Consider the following 23954-nt stretch of genomic DNA (forward strand, 5'->3'; position numbering starts at 1 on the left):
TCTCCAGGGTGTGGGCAGTACACAGAATATGCACAAGGGAATCCCCGATCACCACCACCTGACGCAATTTAGGAACGACCCCATTGTAAACGCCAGCATTGACTGCTGCTCCGTCTGTACACGCCGAGACCAACTTCGTCTTCCACTGATCCCCTAAACCACAAGTATGGAAGAGCTGCTGCAGTCCGTTCACTGTGTCCTGTGCCGCTCGGTTCACACTCACACCCAAATTAGTTAATCCAAGGAAATCTGAGGTGAACTCTCCATAGCTAGACACAGACACAATGTACACAATTTCCTGCCCCACTTGTGTTATGTCTTCTGATCCATCAAAAAGCACGCCCCAAAATTCAGCAGCCTTCAATTTTTTCACTCAATTCTGAACTGATTGTCTGTGCGATGCTCTGCATGATGCGGGTCCCTCCTTCTCGTGAATGATATGCACTCCCGACATTAACTGCAAGCCTCTTGAAAAGCGCAATGTCCTCCTCATATGAACGCACCGGGCATGCATGTTTCGCTTTGTGAAAGGCAGACAGAACAATATTACACAGTGCTTGACGTTGTTCCCCATTCAGTTTGTCCTGGCACGTGTCAACAGGGCGAGTGGATTTCTGATCCTGGCTGCACCTGGTATCAATAGTTTGCACTATGTTCATGTGCTCTTTACTCTTGTCGTGCTTTTCGAAATTAGTTTAGTTTAGTTTATTGTTTATTTGACAGGGACAATGCACAATTTTACAATTGTACCAGAGTTAGCCGGCAGCTAATTTGCATCTGCAGTCCCTGGGCAGACAAACAAACAACAATTAATACAGAAGTAAAAACATAACAATGCATAAGAAAACTATTGGACAGGCAGACAAAGAACAATCAAGACAAAATAAAAACATGACAATACATCAACCAATCTCAAAAGTTATAAATACAATCTGATCTATTTAAAACAGTGGATATAAATAGCAATCTGGCCTATATGACAACAACATAATGAATATGGATTTCATCTATTCAGCAACAATAAATATAAATAGTAAACTGACCTGAAACATCAATAAATAACAATCTGACCTAAATGACAACAGCTATAAAAATCAATCTGGCCTATTCAATGGCAAGAAATATAAATTACACACATTCTATGGTCATGTTGCACCTGGGCTGGTTCCAGCCAGAACCCTAGGCTGCTCCTGACTAAGAATATAGTAACTACTCTGAATAAAAAGTAAACTAAAAACCCTAAGTGAAATTTTAAATACGTGCAAAATATTAAAGCAAGGGCATTTATTTGTGATTACAAATTTGTGCTGATTTTAACCAAAGCTTAAGACGCTTTTTAAACACCGCAAAGCTGATTGACTCTCTGACATTAGGGGGAAGGAAGTCCACTTTTCCACCACTTTTACTGAAAATGTTGATTGACCAAAAGTAGTCTTCCTAAACTGTGGTACCCAATCTCCCCTTGAGGATGCTCTGGTCCTGACCCTTACAGTTCTGTCAAGGTCGGGAGAGGCCAGGCATGCTCTCGGGGGGGGGGGGGGGAGGGGCGAGTCCATGAATAATCATGAATATCAGGCATACATCTGAATAAAACAAAAAATTATCAAAATTAAGAAAGTTATAAATTTTTTCAGGATATGGCAGTAGTGAAAATCCCTTGGTTTTTTAGCCAATATTTTTAAAATCGGATTATATAGAGAATATACCGGCTTGAGGGTGGTTACACCTGCTTGGGACCAAGTGGTTATACAATACGACAGATGAGGGAAAATCATGGCATGTTGAAAAAGATTTGCGGCAGATGAAGACATTTGATGCCTGATGCTCTTAAAATTATTCAAATTGAACTTAACGTTCCTGGTTACCTTACTGACATGTTTTTTTAAAAGACAAGTGCTTGTCCATTATGATGCCTAAATATTTTACATGTGTCACCATATTAATAACTTCACCGTTTAATAAAATGTCCGGATCAACTGTATTGTTGGTCCTTGATGTAAAGTACATGCAGACTGTTTTGCTTACATTGGGAGTTAAGCATGAGCTTGTAAGCCAATCAGATACCTTGCACATGGCAGCTGTTAATTTAGCTGCAACTTGCTCTTTTGATCTTGCATGAGTGAAGATGACCATATCGTCGGCATACATTTGAATGTTTACATCTGGACAGGCTTGAGGAAGATCGTTTATGTATATACTAAATAAAATTGGTCCTAGTATAGACCCTTGAGGGACCCCAGCTGTACAATGTGTTTGCTGAACACTTGTCACCAATTTTAGTACACTGCTTTCTCTTATTTAAACAGGACTCCATCCAGTCTAATTCATCAATGGAAAAATTAAATAGTGAATGAACTAGATAACTGATTTTTTTTGTTTGTCCTGTGAATAAATGCAATGGTGTGATGTTGAATAATGATGATTACTTGTGGATAAATGCAATGGTGTGATATTTAATAATGATGATTACAATGTATTGATTGGAATAAGGGATATAAGGATAGATTAATCATTGGGAAATCATATGCATAAGGAACAAGGCTTGTTACAAGGACATGAGGGGCTATAGTGGCAGTTGAAAAGTATTGAGTATGTTAGCAGACAGAGGAATGCAGAGTAAGTTATAGGAAGAGAAGTGGGGGACAATAAAAGGAGAAGATGTCCCAAGAGAAAGATTGTGTCTATCTCCATAGAAGGTAGAAGAGTGAGGGTTGCTGATCTTAGATAAGGTTAGCGGCTCTGAATAGTAAAAGGGAACAATAAGGGTGCTGTGGCCTTAGGGGAGTAGATACAAGATGTGCTGTGATCTGTGGTTTCAGAAATAGGAGCAGGAGGTCACAGCAGCTGCCGAAGGAGGTCACTTGGAGTCCGGATATCATTGAGGCGGAAATGGAGTCAGATCAACGGACCAATCACAAAGAAGACCACACATTCATGTTTAGTCAACACTTTGTATAGTATAAAGACTGGGTCAGGGAAAGGAGAGACAGTCAGACTTCATGAACTGACACAATCTGTTGTTTGTCAGTGATAGGAAGATCTAGACCCAGAGCTCTTTATGCTTTATCCATTTACTGCTAAATAAAACGGATGGTTTTGAGACGAACATCTTCTCCTATTGCTTTATCAACAAACACGCAGGACTACGCTCTCACATAGATGAAGATGAGTTGCTAGAGTGAGCTGCAGTCCAACAATTTGGTGACCCCGACGTGATAAAGACGGAGAAGTGACGGATTGACCACAGAAGTAAAAGACAACGGATAACTGCAGTGTGATGGCAACAACAAGCGGCCGCTGAAAAAAACTAAGGTAAACAGACGCCTGTTTTATCGAAGTTCTGTTATTGGCTATACCAAATTGTGTGTTGTCATTATACGACAAGTGTCCTAGTTAAAGTAGATGAATAAAGCATTGAAATAAATTGTGCACGGGTTTAAAGTCCCGGGGTGAGAGGTCCTTGAAAGCAACAACAGTACTGAAAAGAAGACGTGCGAGTTTAGAGACCCATGAGGTTAGAGTCCTCATTAAAGCAGCGCATGCACATGGCAAATACAGACGGGTTTAGAGACCCATGGGGATAAAAGTCTCCATAAAAGCAGCGCATGTCCGTATAAGGGCTAGAGGCCCAAGTGAGTAGGTTTAGAGATCCTTGGGGAGAAAAAAAGAAGTCCCCATAAAAGCAGCACTCACTGGTTTATGATATGTGCTGTGTTTTAACGGCAAGTGTGAATGTTTGATATTTTGTATGATTAAAAAGTGTGTTGTTTGATAAAACTGTGTATAAGGGTGGTAGAAACTCAGTAGTGTCTCAGAGAGGAAGGAGAGAGTGTCTCAGTGAGAAAGAATCAGCAGTGGAAACCTAACTGGTGTCAACGTAAACTGCCTGATAAAACTCACTGATTGGGTCAGTTGCTCAGGACGTATGTGCCATACAAACTGACTGGCTACTGAACTCTTCTCTGATTGGGTTGGTTGCTCGGAACGCAAGTGTCATACAAACCAGCTGGCTACTGAGTGGGGATAGATAAAACACAATGGAAGGGGAATTTGACAGGGAGTGTGAAGAATACAGAGGTTGCCCTCCCAATGTTATGTTGACCGTTAAACAACAATGGGAAATAACCAAGAGTCAAATTTTTGCAGGGCTCCCTAAGAACAAGCGAGACACCAAGATTGGGGTGTATGACAGTATATGGAAAGACTTACAAACACAGGGTAAGGTCCCCAAAGAGGAGGAAAGGAAGAGATTGATATTATATCTAGGGAAGGCAGAAAAAAAAGCTAAAAAGAAAGCAGATGAACACTGGAAGGAGGTAAAAGTTCCATGTTAGTCAAAAGAAAATGGAAGAACGCTGGAGAGGAAAATGAGCAGAGAAGAGCCCACTTACACAACATGACCTTAGCTTGCATGGCAGTAGAAATGAATCAAAAACACTCAGAAATAACCAAAGAAAAAGATAAAGGAAATGAAAAAACAGAAGCATCGGTGCCAATATATCCCAAAATACCCGGAATACAACTCCCTCCTTATCCCACACCGTAAATGCCACTCGTGCGTGTGGAAGAAGGAGTAATGAAAATGACAGCAAAAGGAGAGGAGGAGTAGAGTGGCTGGGGAGAGGTTAAAGGAAGTAGTAAAAAGGAGTATATTAGAGGTGGAGGACCTGGCGAGGGAGGCAGCGCGCAGGGTGCAGGAAGCCAGAGAAGCGAGTAGGACAATATATGAACAGATGAGCGGACAGGAAGAGATAAACCAGGTAAGCTCACCCACGACAGGGCCAGAAGCATGCTCCACCCCATACGGGGGAGGAGCAGGACAGGGGAGGATACAGAGTCAGGAGGGTGAAACAATGGATGGGTTCCGGTAGAGACAGCTCAGAGAGAAAAGAGAGGAAGTGAATAGGGCAGACAGTCACGAGGAGAGCTCGGAGGCAGGTACAGAGGCAGAGGGTATGAGGAGTGATGAGTAAAACAAAGACACATACCCGGTCACAATTACAGGGGCACTAACCAGGCACAACCAGACTCATATACCGCCTCGTGCTGACCACAGGCATAGACACCAGCTTAGGGACAGAGAACAGATACAACCACCCGCTAGATATCATCAACTGCCGCTGATATATAAAGGACCCCAAACGGGGGATGTGTATCAACCATTCTCATTCACAGACATGAATTGCATCCTGGATAAAATGCCCACTCCCACTGAGGGAGGAGGGCCCTGGATGGAGAAATTTTGCCAACACACCTTGGGATACAAATTAGCTATGGGAGATTGGAGAGCATTATTGGGAAAACAACTAGCTATGTGGGAAATACAGCAGATTGAGGCTGCGGCAGGCACTAGTTTTGTACCAGATTCAGAACCACTTACCAGAGAAGCCACAGCTGTGGGATGGGCAATGAGGGATAAATTCCCCATTCCTCCCGAAGCAATGCATTCACTGACCTTTTCCATGAAAGACGGAGAAGACATGTCAGCATTTTTAGGCAGATGCAAAGGCATATGGACAGACACTGCAGGAAGCCATCCAGGTTCAGGACAGTTACAGACTACACTGTTTAGAAAAGCTGTTATGGCTGGAATGCCCAAAACAGTACAAGATGCCATGGAGGGCAATCCAGACATCCCAGGCTGCTCTACTGAGCAATGGGAAAAACATTTGATTCCTCATATGAAAAGACACAAGGCTATACAGGAGGAGGATAGACAGAGCACAGAGTCAGCCCAGGTGCAGCTCCTAAAGCTCCAATTGGATGGGCAAGGAAAAAGGTAAATGATGCTAAAAAGACAAACCAAAAGGTAGCCAATCAGATGGTTCAACAGCCGCCACCACAAAACTACACCCCAAATTTGTACCCAGTGCCTGAATGGGTGTCTAGTTCCCCTTATGGGGGCAGGCCTGTCAGAGTAACAGGAGGCATGAGAGGTAGAGGGAGGGGTCGCGAAGGACCCAGAGGTATGCCACCTACATGCTTTGGATGTGGCCAGCCTGGACACTGGATCAGGGAGTGTCCCGTGCTGTGGGGACCCAGGAGAGGTCAAGGTTCAGTCAGCAACAGGGGTGGTTATGTGCAGCCCCCGGTCCAAGGGCAGCCTCCAGTTATGGTTCCACTTCATCAAGCCCCTCATGCAGCAGCAGCTCCACCGTAGGGACAATATCCCCAGACCATGCAGGGTGGTCAGGGGTATGAGTACTGAAGGGGCCCGGGAACTCAAGGGCAGGTGGGGCTGGCAGAACCCTACCTGCAAATAAGGGTAATGGACATGGATCTACATTTCCTAGTTGACACAGGTGCAAGGTTTTCCACTATCACGTGCGCCATGTCTCGGTCGAAACCTTTCATCCTCCAGCGTCCAGCTAGTAGGGTTCTCGGGTAAACCAGAAAATCTTCCGTTGACGACACCTCTGACTACCACGGTGGCAGGACAGACTTTTTTACATCAATACATTTCATCACCAGCGTGCCCAGTCAATTTGATGGGGTGGGATATGTTGGTGAGGTGTGGGGCATCAGTCATGTGTGGGCCAGAGGGACTGGTAGTGACTTTTCCCAATGGGTATTCTGTGAACTGTTCTCTGTCAATGATCCAGTCCAGCTCTCAAATGTTGTTGTCAGCTGATGTTTCACCCACGGCTGAAGGACTCTGGGCAGATATATACTGGGGACTCCTAGAACCTGGAAGCAAGCAAAGCAAAGGCGTACAGACTCTGCATCATCAGTGGCGGCCGTGGGTCCAAATGCTACATACCTACTCCCCTCCAACCGACCCCCTCCATGTTACTCTGTACTATGATAGGGACGGGGATGAAATTTATCAGCAAACTTTTTTTTTAAACTTTATTTTTCAATTCTCAAGTTTTTTTGCAACAGGTATACAAAGCACACGAACAACAACAACAACAACAACAACAACAAAAATAAACATGCAGGAATCCCCCTCCCCCCCAAGGCTAAAAAAAAGGACTACGCAGGGATTTCTTTTTCCAATTCCACATAATAACCATATTTTTGAAGACAATATAAAGTTGTACACATATATCTATAAGTATTTTCGTTACAACCAGGTAAATAAAAAGTACATTCAATAAAAGGGAAACCCTTCAATAAAGTCTATGAAAGGACTCCAGGTCAAAGTAAAGTTTTTGCGGGTTTTACATATTTTATATCGGAGCTTTTCTAAAGGTAGAAAGGACAGCACCTCCCTCAACCACTGCAAAAATGATGGCGCTGTATTTGACTTCCAGTTAAATAGGATAAGTCTGCGTGCTAGTAATGAGGCAAATGCTAGAGCATTTGCCTGCAAAGTTGTGACCTTACAGTTAGGGGGTGGTATGCCAAAGACGGCTGTGTGAAAATCGGGGTTTATGGTCTGTTTACAGATATGTGAGAATACATTGAATATCTGTCCCCAATAACTGTTGAGGGAGGGGCATGCCCAGAACATGTGTCCCACCGAGGCTGGACTATGACTGCACCTCGGACAGCTAGGGTCTGTGGTGGGAAAGATTCTGGCAAGCTTGTCCCCCGAGTAGTGAAGACGGTGAAGCACCTTAAACTGAATTAACCCATGTCGTATACACAATGAAGACGTATGAATACGAGTTAAGCTGTCCTGCCATGCCTCTTCAGAAAGCTCTACACCCAAATCTGTCTCCCATGAAGTTTTTGTTTTGTCCCTGGATATCTGTTTCAATCCCTGTATCAGTGTGTAAATTATAGAGACCCGTTTTTTCCCAAAGGGATCCTTCTCTAGAATAACATCTAATTGGCTCCTGGTTGGCAAATACGGAAATGAGGGAAACACTTTCTTGGCAAAACTACGGATTTGAAGGTATCTAAAAAAAATGGGATCTGGGTATGTTATGGTCTTTGGTAGGTGTTTCAAATGAGGCGAATGTTCCATCTTTAAATAGATCACAGAAAAACACCAGTCCATTTCTATGCCAAAGTTGAAATGTGTTATCTAACACAGATGGCAAGAAGAATTGATTATTTGCTACTGGAAAAAGACCGCTAGCATGCTTTAATCCAAAATGCCTCCTAAACTGGAGCCATATCCTAAGTGAAGCTTTAACCACTGGGTTTGTTATTTGTATGTTACGATTATGTGGTAGTGGAGAGGTGAATATCGGTAAAGGATTGGATAAGAGTTTCATGTGAACCCAATCTGTACCCTGTTGATTCTCATATGTAAATGCCCAATGTAAAAGTTTTACAATGTTCGCAGCCCAGTAGTAACAAATAAAGTTAGGCAAACCTAATCCCCCTGTCTCCTTAGGGACCTCCAAGTATATTTTCTTCATCCTGGGGTTTGAATATTGTTCCAGATGAATGATGAAATTAATCTATCTAATTGTTGAAAAGTTGACTTAGGTATGAATATGGGAATCATTTGAAAAAGAGAGAGAAATCTGGGTAAGACTGTCATTTTAACTATATTAATGCGGCCCGCTAATGAAATTGGTAGCGTTGACCACTTTTTAAAATCTTGTTTTGTTCGTTCTATTAGTGTTTTAAAGTTATGGTTATATAACCTCCCCATTGTATGAGTGACTTTGATTCCTAAATATGTAAATACATTATGTTCAAGTTTGAATGGAAAGCTAGAGTAGTCTCTATCAGTGTGGTTAATCGGAAAAAGCAAGCTCTTTGAATAGTTTATCTTATAACCTGACAGGCGACCAAAGTTATCCAGGGTAAGTAATAGTCTTGGTATAGATTCTATTGGGTTGGATATATATAACAACAGGTCATCTGCATAAAGTGATACCTTATGCAATTTACCACCTCGTGAGATACCTTTAGTGCCATCCTCTGCCCTAAGAGCTATAGCGAGTGGCTCAATTGCCAAATCGAGCAAGTAAGGAGAGAGGCTGCAGCCCTGTCTGCAGCCCCTATGGAGTGAAAAATAATCAGAAATAATATTATTCGTCCGCACTGCGGCTGTCGGTGAGCAATACAATATTTTAACCCATGCTAGGAATGTGAAACCAAAGCCAAACCTTTCTAGAACAGCAAATAGATATTGCTATTCGATGCGGTCAAATGCCTTCTCAGCATCTAAAGAAATCACTACTTCTGTCTGTTCTACGGAATGTGGTGTGTACAGTACATTAAATAGGCGGCGCATGTTATAGAATGACTGCCTGCCTGGTATAAAACCAGTTTGATCAGGGTTAACAACCGTTGGGACAACAGTTTCAATACGGGTGGCCAAGATTTTTGTAAGGATTTTGTAGTCGCAATTCAACAAGCTTACAGGACGGTAGGAGCCACACATTAGGGGATCTTTTTCTTTTTTAAGTAACACTGATATGATTGCCTGCATCATAGTTTGGGGCAATTTCTGTTGGTTAAAAATTTCCTGATACATCAGGTTAAGTATTGGTGCCAGCTTGGTAGCAAATTCTTTATACATTTCAATTATGAAACCATCCGGACCTGGTGCTTTGTTGCTCTGCATGGATTTAATTGCTTGTATCACTTCCTCTGTTGATATCTCTCTGTCTATCTGTGCTCTGTCTTCAAGGGCAATTTTTGGTGTGGTCAGACCGTCTAAAAAAGTTGAAATATGCAACAAGTCACTGGGCGGTTTTGAACTATAAAGGGTAATATAAAATTGTTTAAACTGGTTATTGATGGTGTCAGGGTCGGCAGTCTTTACCCCAGCTGCTGTGCAAATTTCAGAAATAGTGTTAGCGGCTTTGGGCTGTCTAACCTGATGGGCTAATAGTTTTCCAGCTTTCTCTCCATGCTCATAAAATGTCTGTTTTGATTTAAAGAATAATTGTTCTGTTTGTTTAATGGAGAGATTGTCGAATTCTGTTTTTAATAATGTTTTTTTCTTATAAAGTTCAGGTGTTGGGGAATCGGCATATGAACGGTCCACTTCCGCTATACTATGGGACAGTTCTGTTAGACATTGTTTATGTTTCTTTCTCTCATGTGCTGTGTATGAAATTATTTGGCCTCTAAGGTAGGCTTTGAGAGCCTCCCAAACAATAGTTAGTGGCATATCTGGAGTATGGTTGAATTCCATAAAGATATCTATCTGCTGGGAGAGAAAATTTTTAAAGGAGTCCCTGGACAGTAATAGAGGATCAAATCGCCAGGTGCGTTGGGGTTTAGGGCAGTCTATGAAACCTATATCTAGATGTACAGGACTATGATCCGAAATAACAATACTATTATATTGGCTCCCCCTAACCATAGGAAGGACCCTACTATCCAGGAGAAAAAAAATCAATCCTTGAGTAAGAATGGTGCACTGGGGAAAAAAAGGAGTATTGTTTAGTAGTTGGGTTGTTTCTTCTCCAGGGATCAAAAAGAGAGTAGGATTCCATAAATGAATGGATAACAGCACCTGCCTTCGAAACTTTACTATTAGGTCTTGGGTTTGATCTGTCCAAATATGGATGTAATACACAATTAAAATCTCCCCCCAATATTAATCGGTAATTATTTAAGTCTGGGAGGGCTGCTATGAAACTAGAGAAAAAAAGTGGGTCATCCCAGTTTGGTCCATATACATTTGCCAGTGCCACAAGTGTACCATACAGGTTACCCGTCACTATCACATACCTTCCCCTGGGGTCAGAAATAGTCAGTAGTGGAACGAATGGGATACCCTTCCTGATCAAGATGGACGTGCCCCGCGTTCTGTTCTCATTCCTGGAACAGAAAATTTGTCCTATCCAAGCTTTTTTTAGTTTTGTGTGTTCACTTGACCGAAGGTGGGTTTCCTGTAAGAACATGACATCAGCCCTCAAAGATTTTAAATGTACAAAAACCCTACTACGCTTTACTGGATTGTGAATTCCCTTTATATTCCAGCTCAAAAAACGAAGATAACCTGTATTCTGAGTGTCAAACATTTTTTCTAAAAATGAAAAGAGAAAAGAAAAGAAAAAGTCCCTGCCTACTAGCTACAAAACAAAAACAGAGCCTTGAGAACCCATGCTGATCTACTAATTCCCTAGAGATCGCATCCCCTATTTCTAGTATAACCTGGCAAATAACCATATAAAAACCCTCTAACAAGCCCCAACCAGGGCGAACAGTGGTCTTGTTAAGATTATATTAAATCCAAAAAGTATTTATATACCTAAGAACTATATATCAACACCCATATTAAAAAAAAATTAAAAAATAAAAATTAAAAAAAAAGAAAAGGAAGGAAAATATATCTACACCCATATAACAGCAGTTATAATACAGTTCCTTTGTAGGTAAGTGACACTGACCTGGGTGTCGCCCTAGCAGTCGTCACCAAAGCACTGTTACGGGTCTCATACTAATTAGCATCCATACACACATATACATGCACACACACGATACTAATAAAACAGAAAAATAGCTTTTTTAAATGGGCAGCAGGTATGAGACATTCTTATTAAATGAAAAATGTAACATTATCTGTGAGTCTCAAATTACAAAAGTTAAAGTAAATAGATACAGTTAAACCATAACGTTACCCTGTTGTCTTGGTGTCTTAGCTAGTTACTTCCGCTAGCTGTTGGCACTTAGCAGCTAATATCAATTAGCCGCCAATACCAGTTAGCCACAAATATACTGCTCAAAAAAATAAAGGGAACACCTAAAAACACAATATAGACCTCGATGAATGAAATATTTCGGCTGAAAATCTTTATTTATTAGACAGAGGAATGTGTTTAGAGCAAAATAACCTAAGAATGATCAATGGAAATCAAAATCATTAGCCCATTAAGGTCTGGATTCAGAATCATACTCAAAATCAAAGTGGAAAATGAGAACATAGGCTGATCCAACTTCTGTGGAAATTCTTCAAGACGATTGAAAATGAGGCTCAGTAGTGTGTGTGGCCTCCACGTGCCTGTATGCACTCCCTACAACGTCTGGGCATGCTCCTGATGAGACGACGGATGGTCTCCTGAGGGATCTCCTCCCAGACCTGGATCAGGGCATCGGTCAACTCCTGGATAGTCTGTGGTGTGACATCACGTTGGCGGATGGTACAAGACATGATGTCCCAGAGGTGCTCGATTGGATTCAGGTCTGGGGAACGTGCAGGCCAGTCCATAGCATCAATGCCCTCGACATACAGAAACTGCTGACACACTCTGGCCACATGAGGACGAGCATTGTCATGCATGAGCAGGAACCCAGGGCCCACTGCACCAGCATATGGTCTGACAAATGGTCTGAGGATCTCATCCCGGTACCTAATGGCAGTCATGGTACCTCTGGCTAGCACGTAGAGGTCTGTGCGGCCCTCCAAGGATATGCCTCCCCAGACCATCACTGACCCACCGCCAAACCGGTCATGCTGGAGGATGTTGCAGGCAGCAGAACGTTCTCCACAGCGTCTCCAGACTCTCTCACGTCTGTCACATGTGTTCAGTGTGAACCTGCTCTCATCTGTGAAGAGCACAGGGCGCCAATGGCGAATCTGCCAACCAAGATGTTCTCTGGCAAAGGTCAATCGGGCTGCACGGTGTTGGGCTGTGAGCACAGGCCCCAATTGTGGACGTCGGGCCCTCATACCATCCTCATGCATTCTGTTTCTCACTGTTTGAGCAGAAACCTGCACATTAGTGGCCTGTTGAAGGTCGTTTTGTAGGGCTCCGGCAGTGCTCCTCCTGTTCCTCCTTGCACAAAGGACCAGATAGCGGTCCTGCTGCGGGGTTGTTGTCCTCCTGCGGCCCCCTCCACGTCTCCTGGTGTACTGGCCTGTCTCCTGGTACCTCCTCCATGCTCTGGACACTGTGCTGGGAGACACATCAAATCTTCATGCTACAGCACGCATTGATGTGCCATCCTGGATGAGCTGCACTACCTGAGCAACTTCTGTAGGTTGCAGATACCGCCTCATGCCACCTCTACTGGTGAGGGCACTAGCAAAATGAAAAACTAACCAAAGATCGGCCAGAAAAGATGAGGACAGGCAAATGGTCTGTGGCCACCACCTGCAAATCCATTCCTTTTATAGGGGTTGTCTTGCAAATTGTCTAATTTCCACCAGGTGGAAATTAGACAATTTACCAACAGGTGAAATTGCTTCACAAATCAGTGTTGCTTCCTAACTGGACAGGTTGATATCTCAAAAGTGTGATTGACTTGGAGCTACATTGCATTGCTTATGTGTTCCCTTTATTTTTTTGAGCAGTGTATATTGGAGTTTATCAACATCTTACTGTACATTGTCCTGAAGCTTTAGATTCTCCCTGATATAACCCATCGCCTTAGATGGGTCTTCGAACCGCTTTTCTTGGCCGGACGATGAAGCGATACGAAGCACCGCGGGAACTTGACGCCCTGGCAGCTCCGGAGGAGCCGTTTAGCTTCGGAGAAGGCCGCTCTCTTCTTCGCCACTGCCGTGGTGTAATCCAGGAAGATACTCACTCTCTTGCCGTGCAGGCTCAACGGAGCTGAACGGGCAGCTTTGCGGAAAACCTCCTCCCTCTCTGAGAAATAGTGAAACTTCACCACGATGATCCTGGGGGGTTCTTCTTCGTTGGTCGAGTGCCGCAGGCCGCGGTGAGCCCAGTCTAGGGTCGGGGTGAAGCCGAGGCCCAGTAACTCCTGCAGTAGTGTAGCGATGGTAACAGTAGGCTGCTGGCCTCCGCTGGTCTCGAATCCCTCCTTTATCCCGACAATGCGTGCATTACACCGGCGTTGTCGCCCCTCCATACCGTCTACCTTCTGGCGTAGCATAGCGACTTCAGATTTTAGCTGGCCGATGTCCTCCTCCATTTTCGTGGTCTTGTCTGAGTATGTGGTCAGGCCGTCCTCCACGTCTTTCAGACGGGTCTCTTGTTTCGCCATGCCGGCCTTTATAGCGTCTATTTTTGCATTCAGATCCTCTGTGAATGAATCTATCCGTGCCAAGATCTTGCTCTCACTGCTCGCGATGGCAGCCATCACCCCAGATAGGTCTGTAGACTCCTCGTCCGGGGCTTTCACAGAGCCCGAGGCTTTAGCGGCCTGGTCACTGCTGGATTTGTTTTTGCCCATCGCGTCTTCTAGATGATCGATATGCAAGTACAGGGTTGTGAGTCCGGTGTGCTAGCGGGTAAGTATCGTGTGTGTTAAACCTAATTTATCTGTGTTTGATCTGAAAAGCTAAAATATTAATGAAAAGTTCGCCCTGATCAGGAGCTCAATCTAAAGACGTCCTCACATGTTACTGCTCACCAGCGCCCCTCATCAGCAAACTTTTTACAATGACATTGAAGGGGCACAGTGGAAAGTATTGTCTAGTTGTATTTTAGTGGGGAATGAAGGTGTGGCAGCTGCTGTTGAATTGACACCAGAACAATTTAAGTGGTATGAGATGTCTGAAGAGGTGGTGCCCCATATCACCTTAGCCGTGCATGTTAAACACCAGGCTAAAGATCTTGGGCCGATGTGCAAGCGTCTGATGGCACTTACAGACTGGGTTTGGACCCAACTCCCTGAATTACAGTACTCCCCATCCGAAAAAGCTTACAGGATCATGCACAAGACGGCTGACAAAGTGCTGTTAGAACATAGACAAATCGAGAGATTTCATGGCAGAGAGAAGGCTGATCACTCTGACGCCGCAAGCATGATAGACACTCTTCCTGAGGCGTTATGGTCAGCAGGCCCAACTGATGTAGGCCACTGCAAGAATGTTGATCCAATCTCTTTTGAATTGACAAATCACACTCTGATCTGGTAGAAACAGTACTCCCACAAACCTGAGGCAGAAGCAGGGATCACAGATACTATGGAGGGACTGTTGGCAACGGGGGTGTTGGAGCCCTCAGAATCTGGCTGGAACACACCTATTTTACCAGTAGAGAAGCAAAATACAGGGAAATATAGAATGGCTCACGACCTTAGACGGGTCAATAGTATTGTGTCAACTCCTACAGTCCCAGTACCAAATCCATACACTGCTTGTCTGCACTGTCCCCAGAACACAAATGGTTTTCTTGTATTGATCTGGCCAATGCATTTTTCTGCCTACCACTAGCTGACCATGTCAGAGACATCTTCTCGTTTACCTATAAAGGCCAACAGCTAAGGTATACGAGGGTTCCCCAGGGTTTCATCTTGTCTCCTGGGCTGTTCAATCAGGTTCTGAAACAGCAGCTCACTGATCTCACCCTCCCAAAAGGGGTGGTGTTGATTCAGTATGTGGATGACATCCTTCTGGCAGCTCCAGATCAGGTCTCCTGCCTAGCAGCCACCAAATCCCTATTAACTCAGCTGTATCACATTGGGTTCAAAGTTTCAAAAACCAAGCTCCAGTGCTGCAGACAGATGGTCTCGTTCCTGGGGAGAATTATCTCTAGTAGAGGAACAGGTGTGTCCCCAGCCCATATTGCCTCAATCCTACACCATCCTAAACCAGTCACAATGAAAGACATGATCTTATTCCTGGGGTTGACGGGCTACAGCAGACAGTACTTAGCATCATATGGGGAACTCACGCACCCCTTAAGGGCCATGGTCAATGAGCAGGGGATGAGAAATTTGCCAGCATGCTTACAATGGACCACTGAAGCAGAGAACAACTTCATTTCCCTCAAACAGGCTCTCACAAACACTGCTGATTTAGCAGTGCCTGACTACAAAGAGCCATTCTATCTGGATGTTTCAGAAAAATCACATACAGTGAATGGTGTTCTTTTTCAGAAAAAAGGGGGAGGTAGGCAGGTGATGATGTATGCAAGTGTGACACTCGATCCAACAGAAAATAGACATCCACCATGCACAAGACATGCAGCAGGGGTAGCAAAAATTCTGCAAAACGTAGCACACATAGTCATGGGACATGCTCTAACAGTCCTGACAACACACAGCATAGTGGCCTATGTGAACTCAGCAGCATTCACCATGACATCATTAAGACAGACAAGGTTGGAAAAAATCCTCAATGCACCACACATAACGTTCACACACGAGGGACTCAACATGGCAGATAACATGGGGGAAGGTGAGCCACATGTGTGTGAAGAAAGAGTACAGAAAGATGTTAAGGTCAGAGCAGATTTACGGGCAAAACCCTTAGCTGACCCAGAGGAAGTGCTGTTCACAGATGGCTGTTGCTACAGACATCCCACGGAGGGACTGAAGGCAGCATATGCAGTGGTAAGACAAACAGATGAAGGGTTTGAGGAGGTAGTGACAGGGAGAGTAATAGGAAAAGAATCAGCGCAGCTAGCTGAATTACAGGGAATGATAGCAGCATTAGAATTGGCAGAAGGGAAAAAAGTAAACATCTACACAGTCTCGGCATACTTGGTAGGAGCAATACAGGTGGAGCTCAGTCAGTGGATCAGAGCAAGATTTTTGACAGCAGCAAAAACCCCAATCAAACATGAGAAAGACATCAAGAGACTGGTGGAAGCCCTAATGAAACCAACAGAGGTAGCAGTAATAAAGTGCAGAGGTCACGACAAAACTGAAACAATGATAGCAAAAGGAAATCAGGAGGCAGACTCTGCAGCTAAAAGGGCAGCAGGTTACACAGCCCAATACATGATGATGCAGGTGGGGAAAACGGTGTATGATTTACTACCTGCCTGCGATGTAAATATGTTAATAAAGGAACAACAGAAAGCCTCTCCTCAAGAGTTCACAGTTTGGAAAGAGAGAGGGGCAACGGAATCCGAAGGAGTGTGGAGGTCGCCGGACGGTCGACCAGTGTTACCCCCAGGGTGGATGGCTTCCGTGTTACAGGAGGCGCACGGGCTAACACATTGTGGAAAGGCACAGATGCAGAGACATCTGACCCATTGGTGGCATCAATTTTTGCCCGCATGATTGTGAACCATATCAGGGAATGTAAAATATGTACAGAATACGATATCAGGGCTACAGTAAAGCCACACGAGGGAAAATTTCCTTTGCCAAAAATGCCAGGTCAAGAAATCATAATTGATTACACTGACATGTTGGAAAGAGTAAATGGGTATAGGTACCTCTTGGTTGCCGTGGATGCATACACTGGCTGACCAGAAGCAGTACCTGCTAAATATGAAGATGCCAAAACGGTAATCACATTCCTAATCAACCAATACATACCAACAAATGGGTTTCCAAAAAGAATCAGGTCAGATAATGGCACACATTTTAAGAACAAAGACCTGCAGGCAGTAGAAGCGGCCCTGGGACTGAAACATGCGTTTGGAACAGTGTATCACCCCCAATCACAGGGAAAGGTGGAGAGAATGAATCAGTCCATTAAAGGAAAAATAGGAAAAGTGCGTGCTCAAACAAAAATGAGTTGGGTGGATGCCCTACCCCTAGCTCTAATGTCAATTAGGAGCTCAGTAAACTCCATTACAGGTTTCATTCCATATGAGTTGACAACAGGGCAGCAGTTCCCGGGACCAGGAGCTGGAATCCCAACCACGGAAAAGGAAAGAGATCCGCTGAAGTACAAACCTTACTATAACCAACTAACAGCTTTGGTGTCAGCTTTCTCAAAACAGGTTGCAGCAGCAGAGGGGAACCTAGAGGGTCAGACACCGCCCACCACGGACTGGGTTCCGCTGAAGGTGATCAAGAGGAAGTGGTCGGAGCCAAGGTGGGCAGGGCCCTACAAGGTTGTTGAGAGGACATCACACGCGGTCCGACTACAGGGCAAAGGAGACAGCTGGTACCACTGGAACCAGTGTGCAGCAGCGGATTCACCCGCTAGGACACTGGAACAGATAAGAAACACCACAGTTGACTCCGAATAAGTGTAAAGACACGAGCCACTATCTGTGGCGATAGTTATTATAGCTATCACTTTTGGATAAGATTTATAGTAACCAGCTTTGCATATACTCAGGCAAGCCACAATATACTCAACATTGGAATGAAGAATTTTGCCAGGTGTGGAAACAATGTTCTGATGTCACTACAGAAGGTCAAAAGCTCTCCCAGAAAAGGTTTTTCTAGGATACAAGGAACTGATAACCAGAACACAAGAAGGTTTTGCTTGCTAAGAATTTTTGATATACGTTGATTAAGATGTTTGAGGGAATGGGAAAACCCCACCAAGCCAAATGGTGGTGGTTGGGAGTGTGCGGGATCATTTCTATAGTAATAGTTACTCCAATATTTATGTGAGAATCATCCATCAGAGACAGACACACAGATCAAAACCAACACCACAACAGAACAAAGAGGGAAGGCCAGAGCCAACCAGATTACTGCATTAAAACATATGGAGGTATAGACGTAGAATACACTCTGGGAACGAACGTGACATTTCAATTTGACTTATGCCATGTTATTAATTGTGGGAAATGCCAGGAGATGTGGAGAAGATATGATTTATACCTGTGCGGAAATCTAGAAACTCACTCCAGTTGTCTAAGGCAGGGGGATCCGCTTAGGAACTCCGGCATGGGCAGTTTGTGTACCGGATGGGAACTGGTTTGGCAGTATACTGGTCTATCATGGACCCCTATCAAAACCGCGGTCAAACATCCAGATACGGTTAACAAGATTAGTTTCATACGCGGCAAACTACGACATAAGTCGGGTTGGGTTAATCCCCTGTTGTTGACAATACACGACCAGTGGGATGATCCATTCGTGACAGGTCAGAAAAAGGCATTCTATGTGTTTGTGGGAGTACATCAAGATGGTACGGACACCATGGGTCTCATTAAGGTGAATTTGTTAACACCTCCGTCCCCCAAGAAAACAGACGCCATGACTAGCGCATTCGAAACTAAACCTAGACAGAGCAAGGATGTAATCACCATAGATTACAATAAACTAACGAGAGGCAATATTGTCAAATTGGCTACTGGATATGGGGACAAAAACCTGTGGTTAGATTGGATGGCAGCTACTGCTGCTTCCATTAACATGAGTAATTGTATTGCATGTTCTTCAGCCAGACCAACTCTTTTCACCCCCCCATCACCTCTGTTTCCCGATACAGATCCTATAGGATTTAATTGCATGATGGTCCTAACTATGCAAGTTGACCCCCCTAACTGTACTACTCTCAGCTCTATTTTTCCACCCATTAAAAACTCCACGGTGCCGCCGGCGTTCACTTCGAGAGCTAAAAACTATACGTGTTTTTCTAGGAGCTCCAGCTCCGGTATGAAGATGGGACACATGCCTGACGGCTGGTGCAAAAACATACTTGATGTCAACCGTTGGTCAGCCCCTAGCTCTATGGTGTGGGGAAGGGCTGACCTGTTTTGGTATTGCGAGGACAGGACTCTACATATCAGCCTGCCAGCAGACTGGGCTGGAACATGTGCAATGGTCAGGTTGGTTCTACCCCTGTATTTGCTAGGGCCACGCCAACAGGCAAATTTCACATATACCCACCACAGGAGAGACACATTTGACATTGGCTATGGTTCTACCACATACACAGATGCCATAGGCATTCCCAGGGGAGTTCCAGATTAGTTGGTAAATCAAGTGGCAGCAGGATTTGAGAACATCTCAATCATCAGTGCGTTATTTCCAGTCACTCCCAACAAGAATGTGGATAGAATTAATTATATCCATTATAACGTCCTGAGGCTCGCCAATAAAACTAGGGATGCTGTAGCAGGCTTATCTGAACAATTAGCTGCCACCTCGTTGATGACAGTTCAAAACAGAATGGCCCACGACATGTTATTAGCTGAAAAAGGGGGTGTTTGCTCTATGTTTGATGATCAATGCTGCACGTTCATCCCCAACAACACTGCTCCAGATGGCTCGGTAACTAGAGCCCTAAAAGGACTTAGGACCCTGTCAGAGGAGATGCATGAACACTCAGGTACAAGCAACCCACTGGGAGGAATTTTTGAACAGTGGTTTGGGAAGTGGAAAGGTGTGATAGTGTCTGTGTTTCTGTCCCTGGTAGGCATGATGACTGCACTTGTGTTGTGTGGATGCTGTTGTATCCCCTGTATCAGATCTCTGTTTGAAAGGTTGATCGTCACTGCCATCGAAAAGAAGAGTCCCCCATCACCCTATCAGATGGCTCAAGTCGAGATGGAGACAGTGGCTCTGATGGAGGACGGAGGGCGTGAAGAACTGGGCAGTGACACAGAGGCTGAATGTGATGTTTGAATCCGATTGGTTGGTTGGTCTCATTTATATGAGACCAAAAGGGGGACTTGTGAATAAATGCAATGGTGTGATGTTGAATAATGATGATTACTTGTGGATAAATGCAATGGTGTGATGTTTAATAATGATGATTACAATGTATTGATTGGAATAAGGGATATAAGGATAGATTAATCATTGGGAAATCATATGCATAAGGAACAAGGCTTGTTACAAGGACATGAGGGGCTATAGTGGCAGTGGAAAAAGTATTGAGTATGTCAGCAGACAGAGGAATGCAGAGTAAGTTATAGGAAGAGAAGTGGGGGACAATAAAAGGAGAAGATGTCCCAAGAGGAAGATTGTGTCTATCTCCATAGAAGGTAGAAGAGTGAGGGTCGCTGACCTTAGATAAGGTTAGCAGCTCTGAATAGTAAAAGGGAACAATAAGGGTGCTGTGGCCTTGGGGGAGTAGATACAAGATGTGCTGTGATCTGTGGTTTCAAAAATAGGAGCAGGAGGTCACAGCAGCTGCCGAAGGAGGTCACTTGGAGTCCGGATATCATTGAGGCGGAAATGGAGTCAGGTCAACGGACCAATCACAAAGAAGACCACACATTCATGTTTAGTCAACACTTTGTATAGTATAAAGACTGGGTCAGGGAAAGGAGAGAGAGTCAAACTTCGTGAACTGACACAATCTGTTGTTTGTCAGGGATAGGAAGATCTAGACCCAGAGCTCTGTATGCTTTATCCATTTACTGCTAAATAAAACGGATGGTTTTGAGACGAACATCTTCTCCTATTGCTTTATCAACAAACACGCAGGACTACGCTCTCACATAGATGAAGATGAGTTGGTAGAGTGAGCTGCAGCCCAACCGTCCCTATATAAAAGGCGCTGCTTTTATCCGCAAGATTGAGATTTTCACGGCATATTTTGCAGTACATCTCTGTGCGGTCGTCACGTGTTTGAGGCGAGGCTACTTCCTGCAGTCGCTTGCCCGCGAATACACGTTTTTTGTTTTTGTTTTTTACGTACAGGTTTAGTCTGGCATTTCTTTGGAGGTGGTGCAACACCAAAGTAGTTACTTAATGTAGCTTGCTTCTTGGACATTTTGATGAATGGATGAAAATCCTAAAACCAGAGGGGGAAAAAATGTAATGCTAAGCTAGTTGTAACGTAAGCTAACTATTTGCTGGAGCTCAAGTTTTAACAGTTAACCTTGCTAACTTGGAAAAAAACGCATCCACTTAATCAAGAACGAAGACTAAAAGTTGCACGATTAACAACTGATTAATAAAATGAACACATTTGTTATAATGACTTTCTTACCGGTGATATATGGAGAAAATTAGTTGTTTCGGGAAGTATGTCTGTGAATGTTCTCATTCATCCAGGTCATGGTTATCCAAAAAAGTTGAATCAAGTGCAACTGGATGTACTGATAGGATATGTGTGGGAACATAGTATATATAGTACGGGGTTGATGTAGGGATGCTATTAGAGGACGGACCGGATAGGGTATTGACATCGTGGTGAATAAAGTTACAGAAAATAGCACGCCTGTCTCCAGCATACGGCGGCACGTCTGGTCTTCAACCAACCCAAAACAGAACGTCACTCCGCTGTTTATATCCCTCCACTGGCTCCCACTTGCTGCCCGCATCAAATTCAAAACATTAATGCTAGCTTACAAAACAGCAACTAAAACGGCTCCCACCGATCTGAACTCCCTCATTCAGGTCTACACTCAGTCCTGCTCACTACGATCTGCCAATGAAAGGTGCCTGGCACTTCCGCCACAACGGGACCCTAAGTCATTTCTCTTCTGTAGTTCCCCATTGATGGAACGAGTTACCAAACTCTATTTAATCTGCTGAGTCCCTCTCCTATTTTAAGAAAAAGCTAAAGACCCAGCTCTTTTGTTGAGATATGACACCAGTGTACTTGTATGACTCTGTGTTACTGTGTACTATTATTTTGTTTACAGTCAGTGATTACTTTGTTTGTCCACAAGTGGGCGGTGTTGCGCTTGCATGCGCGGATTGATTACGTCACTGAGACGCTGTTCATTTCTTCTCCCAAAACGACCGAATAAACGGAGGCTGCATTTTTTCCCTCCAGCAGAAGTTCGGTAGTCAGTACGATTCTTTATAACGGTTTAATAATCGACTTCATCTGCGCAGAGATAGACATTAAGTATTAGTCTAGTCTTCTAACAGGTTATGGGCCCAGGTAACATTGGATTATTTAGTAGTTTGATAAAAGAAGTACACGAAGTGTGATAACCTCGGATGGCGGGATGCGCGCAGGTTAGCACGGAGTAGCAAGTTAGCAAGTGTGAAGCTAGTTAGCATCGACAGAGCCTATCGGGAAGCTAACGGAACGCTAAGCTAAGCTAACGCTACCTAGGGAGATGGAGCGGAAGAAGAGCAGGTGGCCCACATTCAACGGACAGGCCGATGAGTATGAACTGTGGGAAGAGCGAATGCTCTGTTGCATGCATGGTGTGGGGTTGAAAACCACCATTCTTACCGAGCCCGTGGGACCTTTGACAGCGGAAGAGCAGGCCCTAGACGAGGAGCGGAACGCAGACGCCTACTGCGCATTGGCGCCTTTATTGGACAACACAAGCTTGGGACTGATCTTCAGAGAAACGAAGAACAAAGGTAGAGAGAGTCTACATTGGTAAGGGCAGACCCTGGATTGTCACTCTGTATGTAACATTGACTGGGCTAAAGAAAGCTGATAATGAGACGATAACCGAATACATTATCCGAGCTGAACAAATCATTACGGCTCTCAAAGGGGCGGGAGAAGCACCGAGTGAGGGACTAATGATGGCCATGGTGATGAGGGGGTTACCCGAGAGATATAAGCCATTCACTTTAATGGTGACACATGGCGACAGTGAGTTGACATTGGGACAACTTAAGGCCAAATTGAGAAACTTTGAGGCGGCTGAAGATGTAGCTAATGCTACAGCATCGGACGAGACGTCCGAGAGGGTGATGAAGGCCCACGCAGCGCCTAAGAAAAAGCCAGTGAAACGCTGTGAGGGAGATGATGAACAAACGGTGTGCTGGCGATGCGGTGACAAAGGCCATCGGAAAACGGACTGTTCACGCAGCGTGTGGTGCAGCTTCTGCCGGATCAAGGGTCACACGGACAAAGTGTGCAAGTAAAAGGACCGCGCTAGTCTTTTTTTCCTGTCATTACTACGGCAATGACAGGATAAAAGTGCAACATGGCTAGAATGCAAAAGTTCGGGACAGAGTGCTATGCTTACCAGCAGGACAAGGGAAAGTTAGATTCTAGATGTGAGAGGGGGCGTTTTGTAGGACACGACAAGAACAGCCCGGCCTACCTAGTCTACTACCCTGACCAAGAGAAAGTACAGAAACACAGACTAGTTAAGTTTGTACACAAGGCAACTAGTGAAAATGAGACTCAGACACCAGGTCTGCACCCAGAAGACTGGGTAAGAGAGAGAAAGTCTGTTGAGACAGCTGCAACTCAGCCTAGAGTACAGAAAAATGTACAGACTGACGGTACACAGTCAGCACCCGAGGATGATGACGAGGAGCACCCAAGGGTGACGTCACAAGCCTCAGCCAGTGGGAGGTACCCCCAAAGGGAACGCAACCCTCCGAGATACCTGACTGACTATAGTCAGGGCGACAGTGATGGCAGTTTACTCACTACTATAGATTACGCATACAGGGCAGTGTGCGGTGTCCCTCTGACCTTTAAAGAGGCCATGGAATCGCCAGAATCAGAAAAGTGGTCCAGGGCAATGGACGAGGAAATGGAGTCTCTAAGAGACAACAAAACATTCACCCTTACGAAATTACCAGAGGGCAAGAAAACAGTGGGAGGAAGGTGGGTGTATGCGATAAAGCAGAAATGAGACTACTTAGAA

At 44.4% G+C, this 23954-nt stretch overlaps 1 protein-coding gene across 1 annotated transcript in view; it reads right to left on the reverse strand.

Annotated features, from left to right (window-relative positions):
- slc12a3 (solute carrier family 12 member 3) overlaps nucleotides 1–23954 on the reverse strand; it is a 173401-nt gene that overhangs the window by 11892 nt on the left and 137555 nt on the right. Inside the window, exons 21-23 of the mRNA XM_056281635.1 lie at nucleotides 12771–12779; nucleotides 8800–8831; nucleotides 1953–1976 (exon numbers count right to left, since the gene is read on the reverse strand). Coding sequence (XP_056137610.1) covers nucleotides 1953–1976; nucleotides 8800–8831; nucleotides 12771–12779 — 65 coding nt within the window. The remainder of the gene's footprint in view (nucleotides 1–1952; nucleotides 1977–8799; nucleotides 8832–12770; nucleotides 12780–23954) is intronic.

Source organism: Lampris incognitus, chromosome 6 (genome assembly GCF_029633865.1).
Source record: "Lampris incognitus isolate fLamInc1 chromosome 6, fLamInc1.hap2, whole genome shotgun sequence".
Classification (NCBI taxonomy): Eukaryota; Metazoa; Chordata; class Actinopteri; order Lampriformes; family Lampridae; genus Lampris; species Lampris incognitus.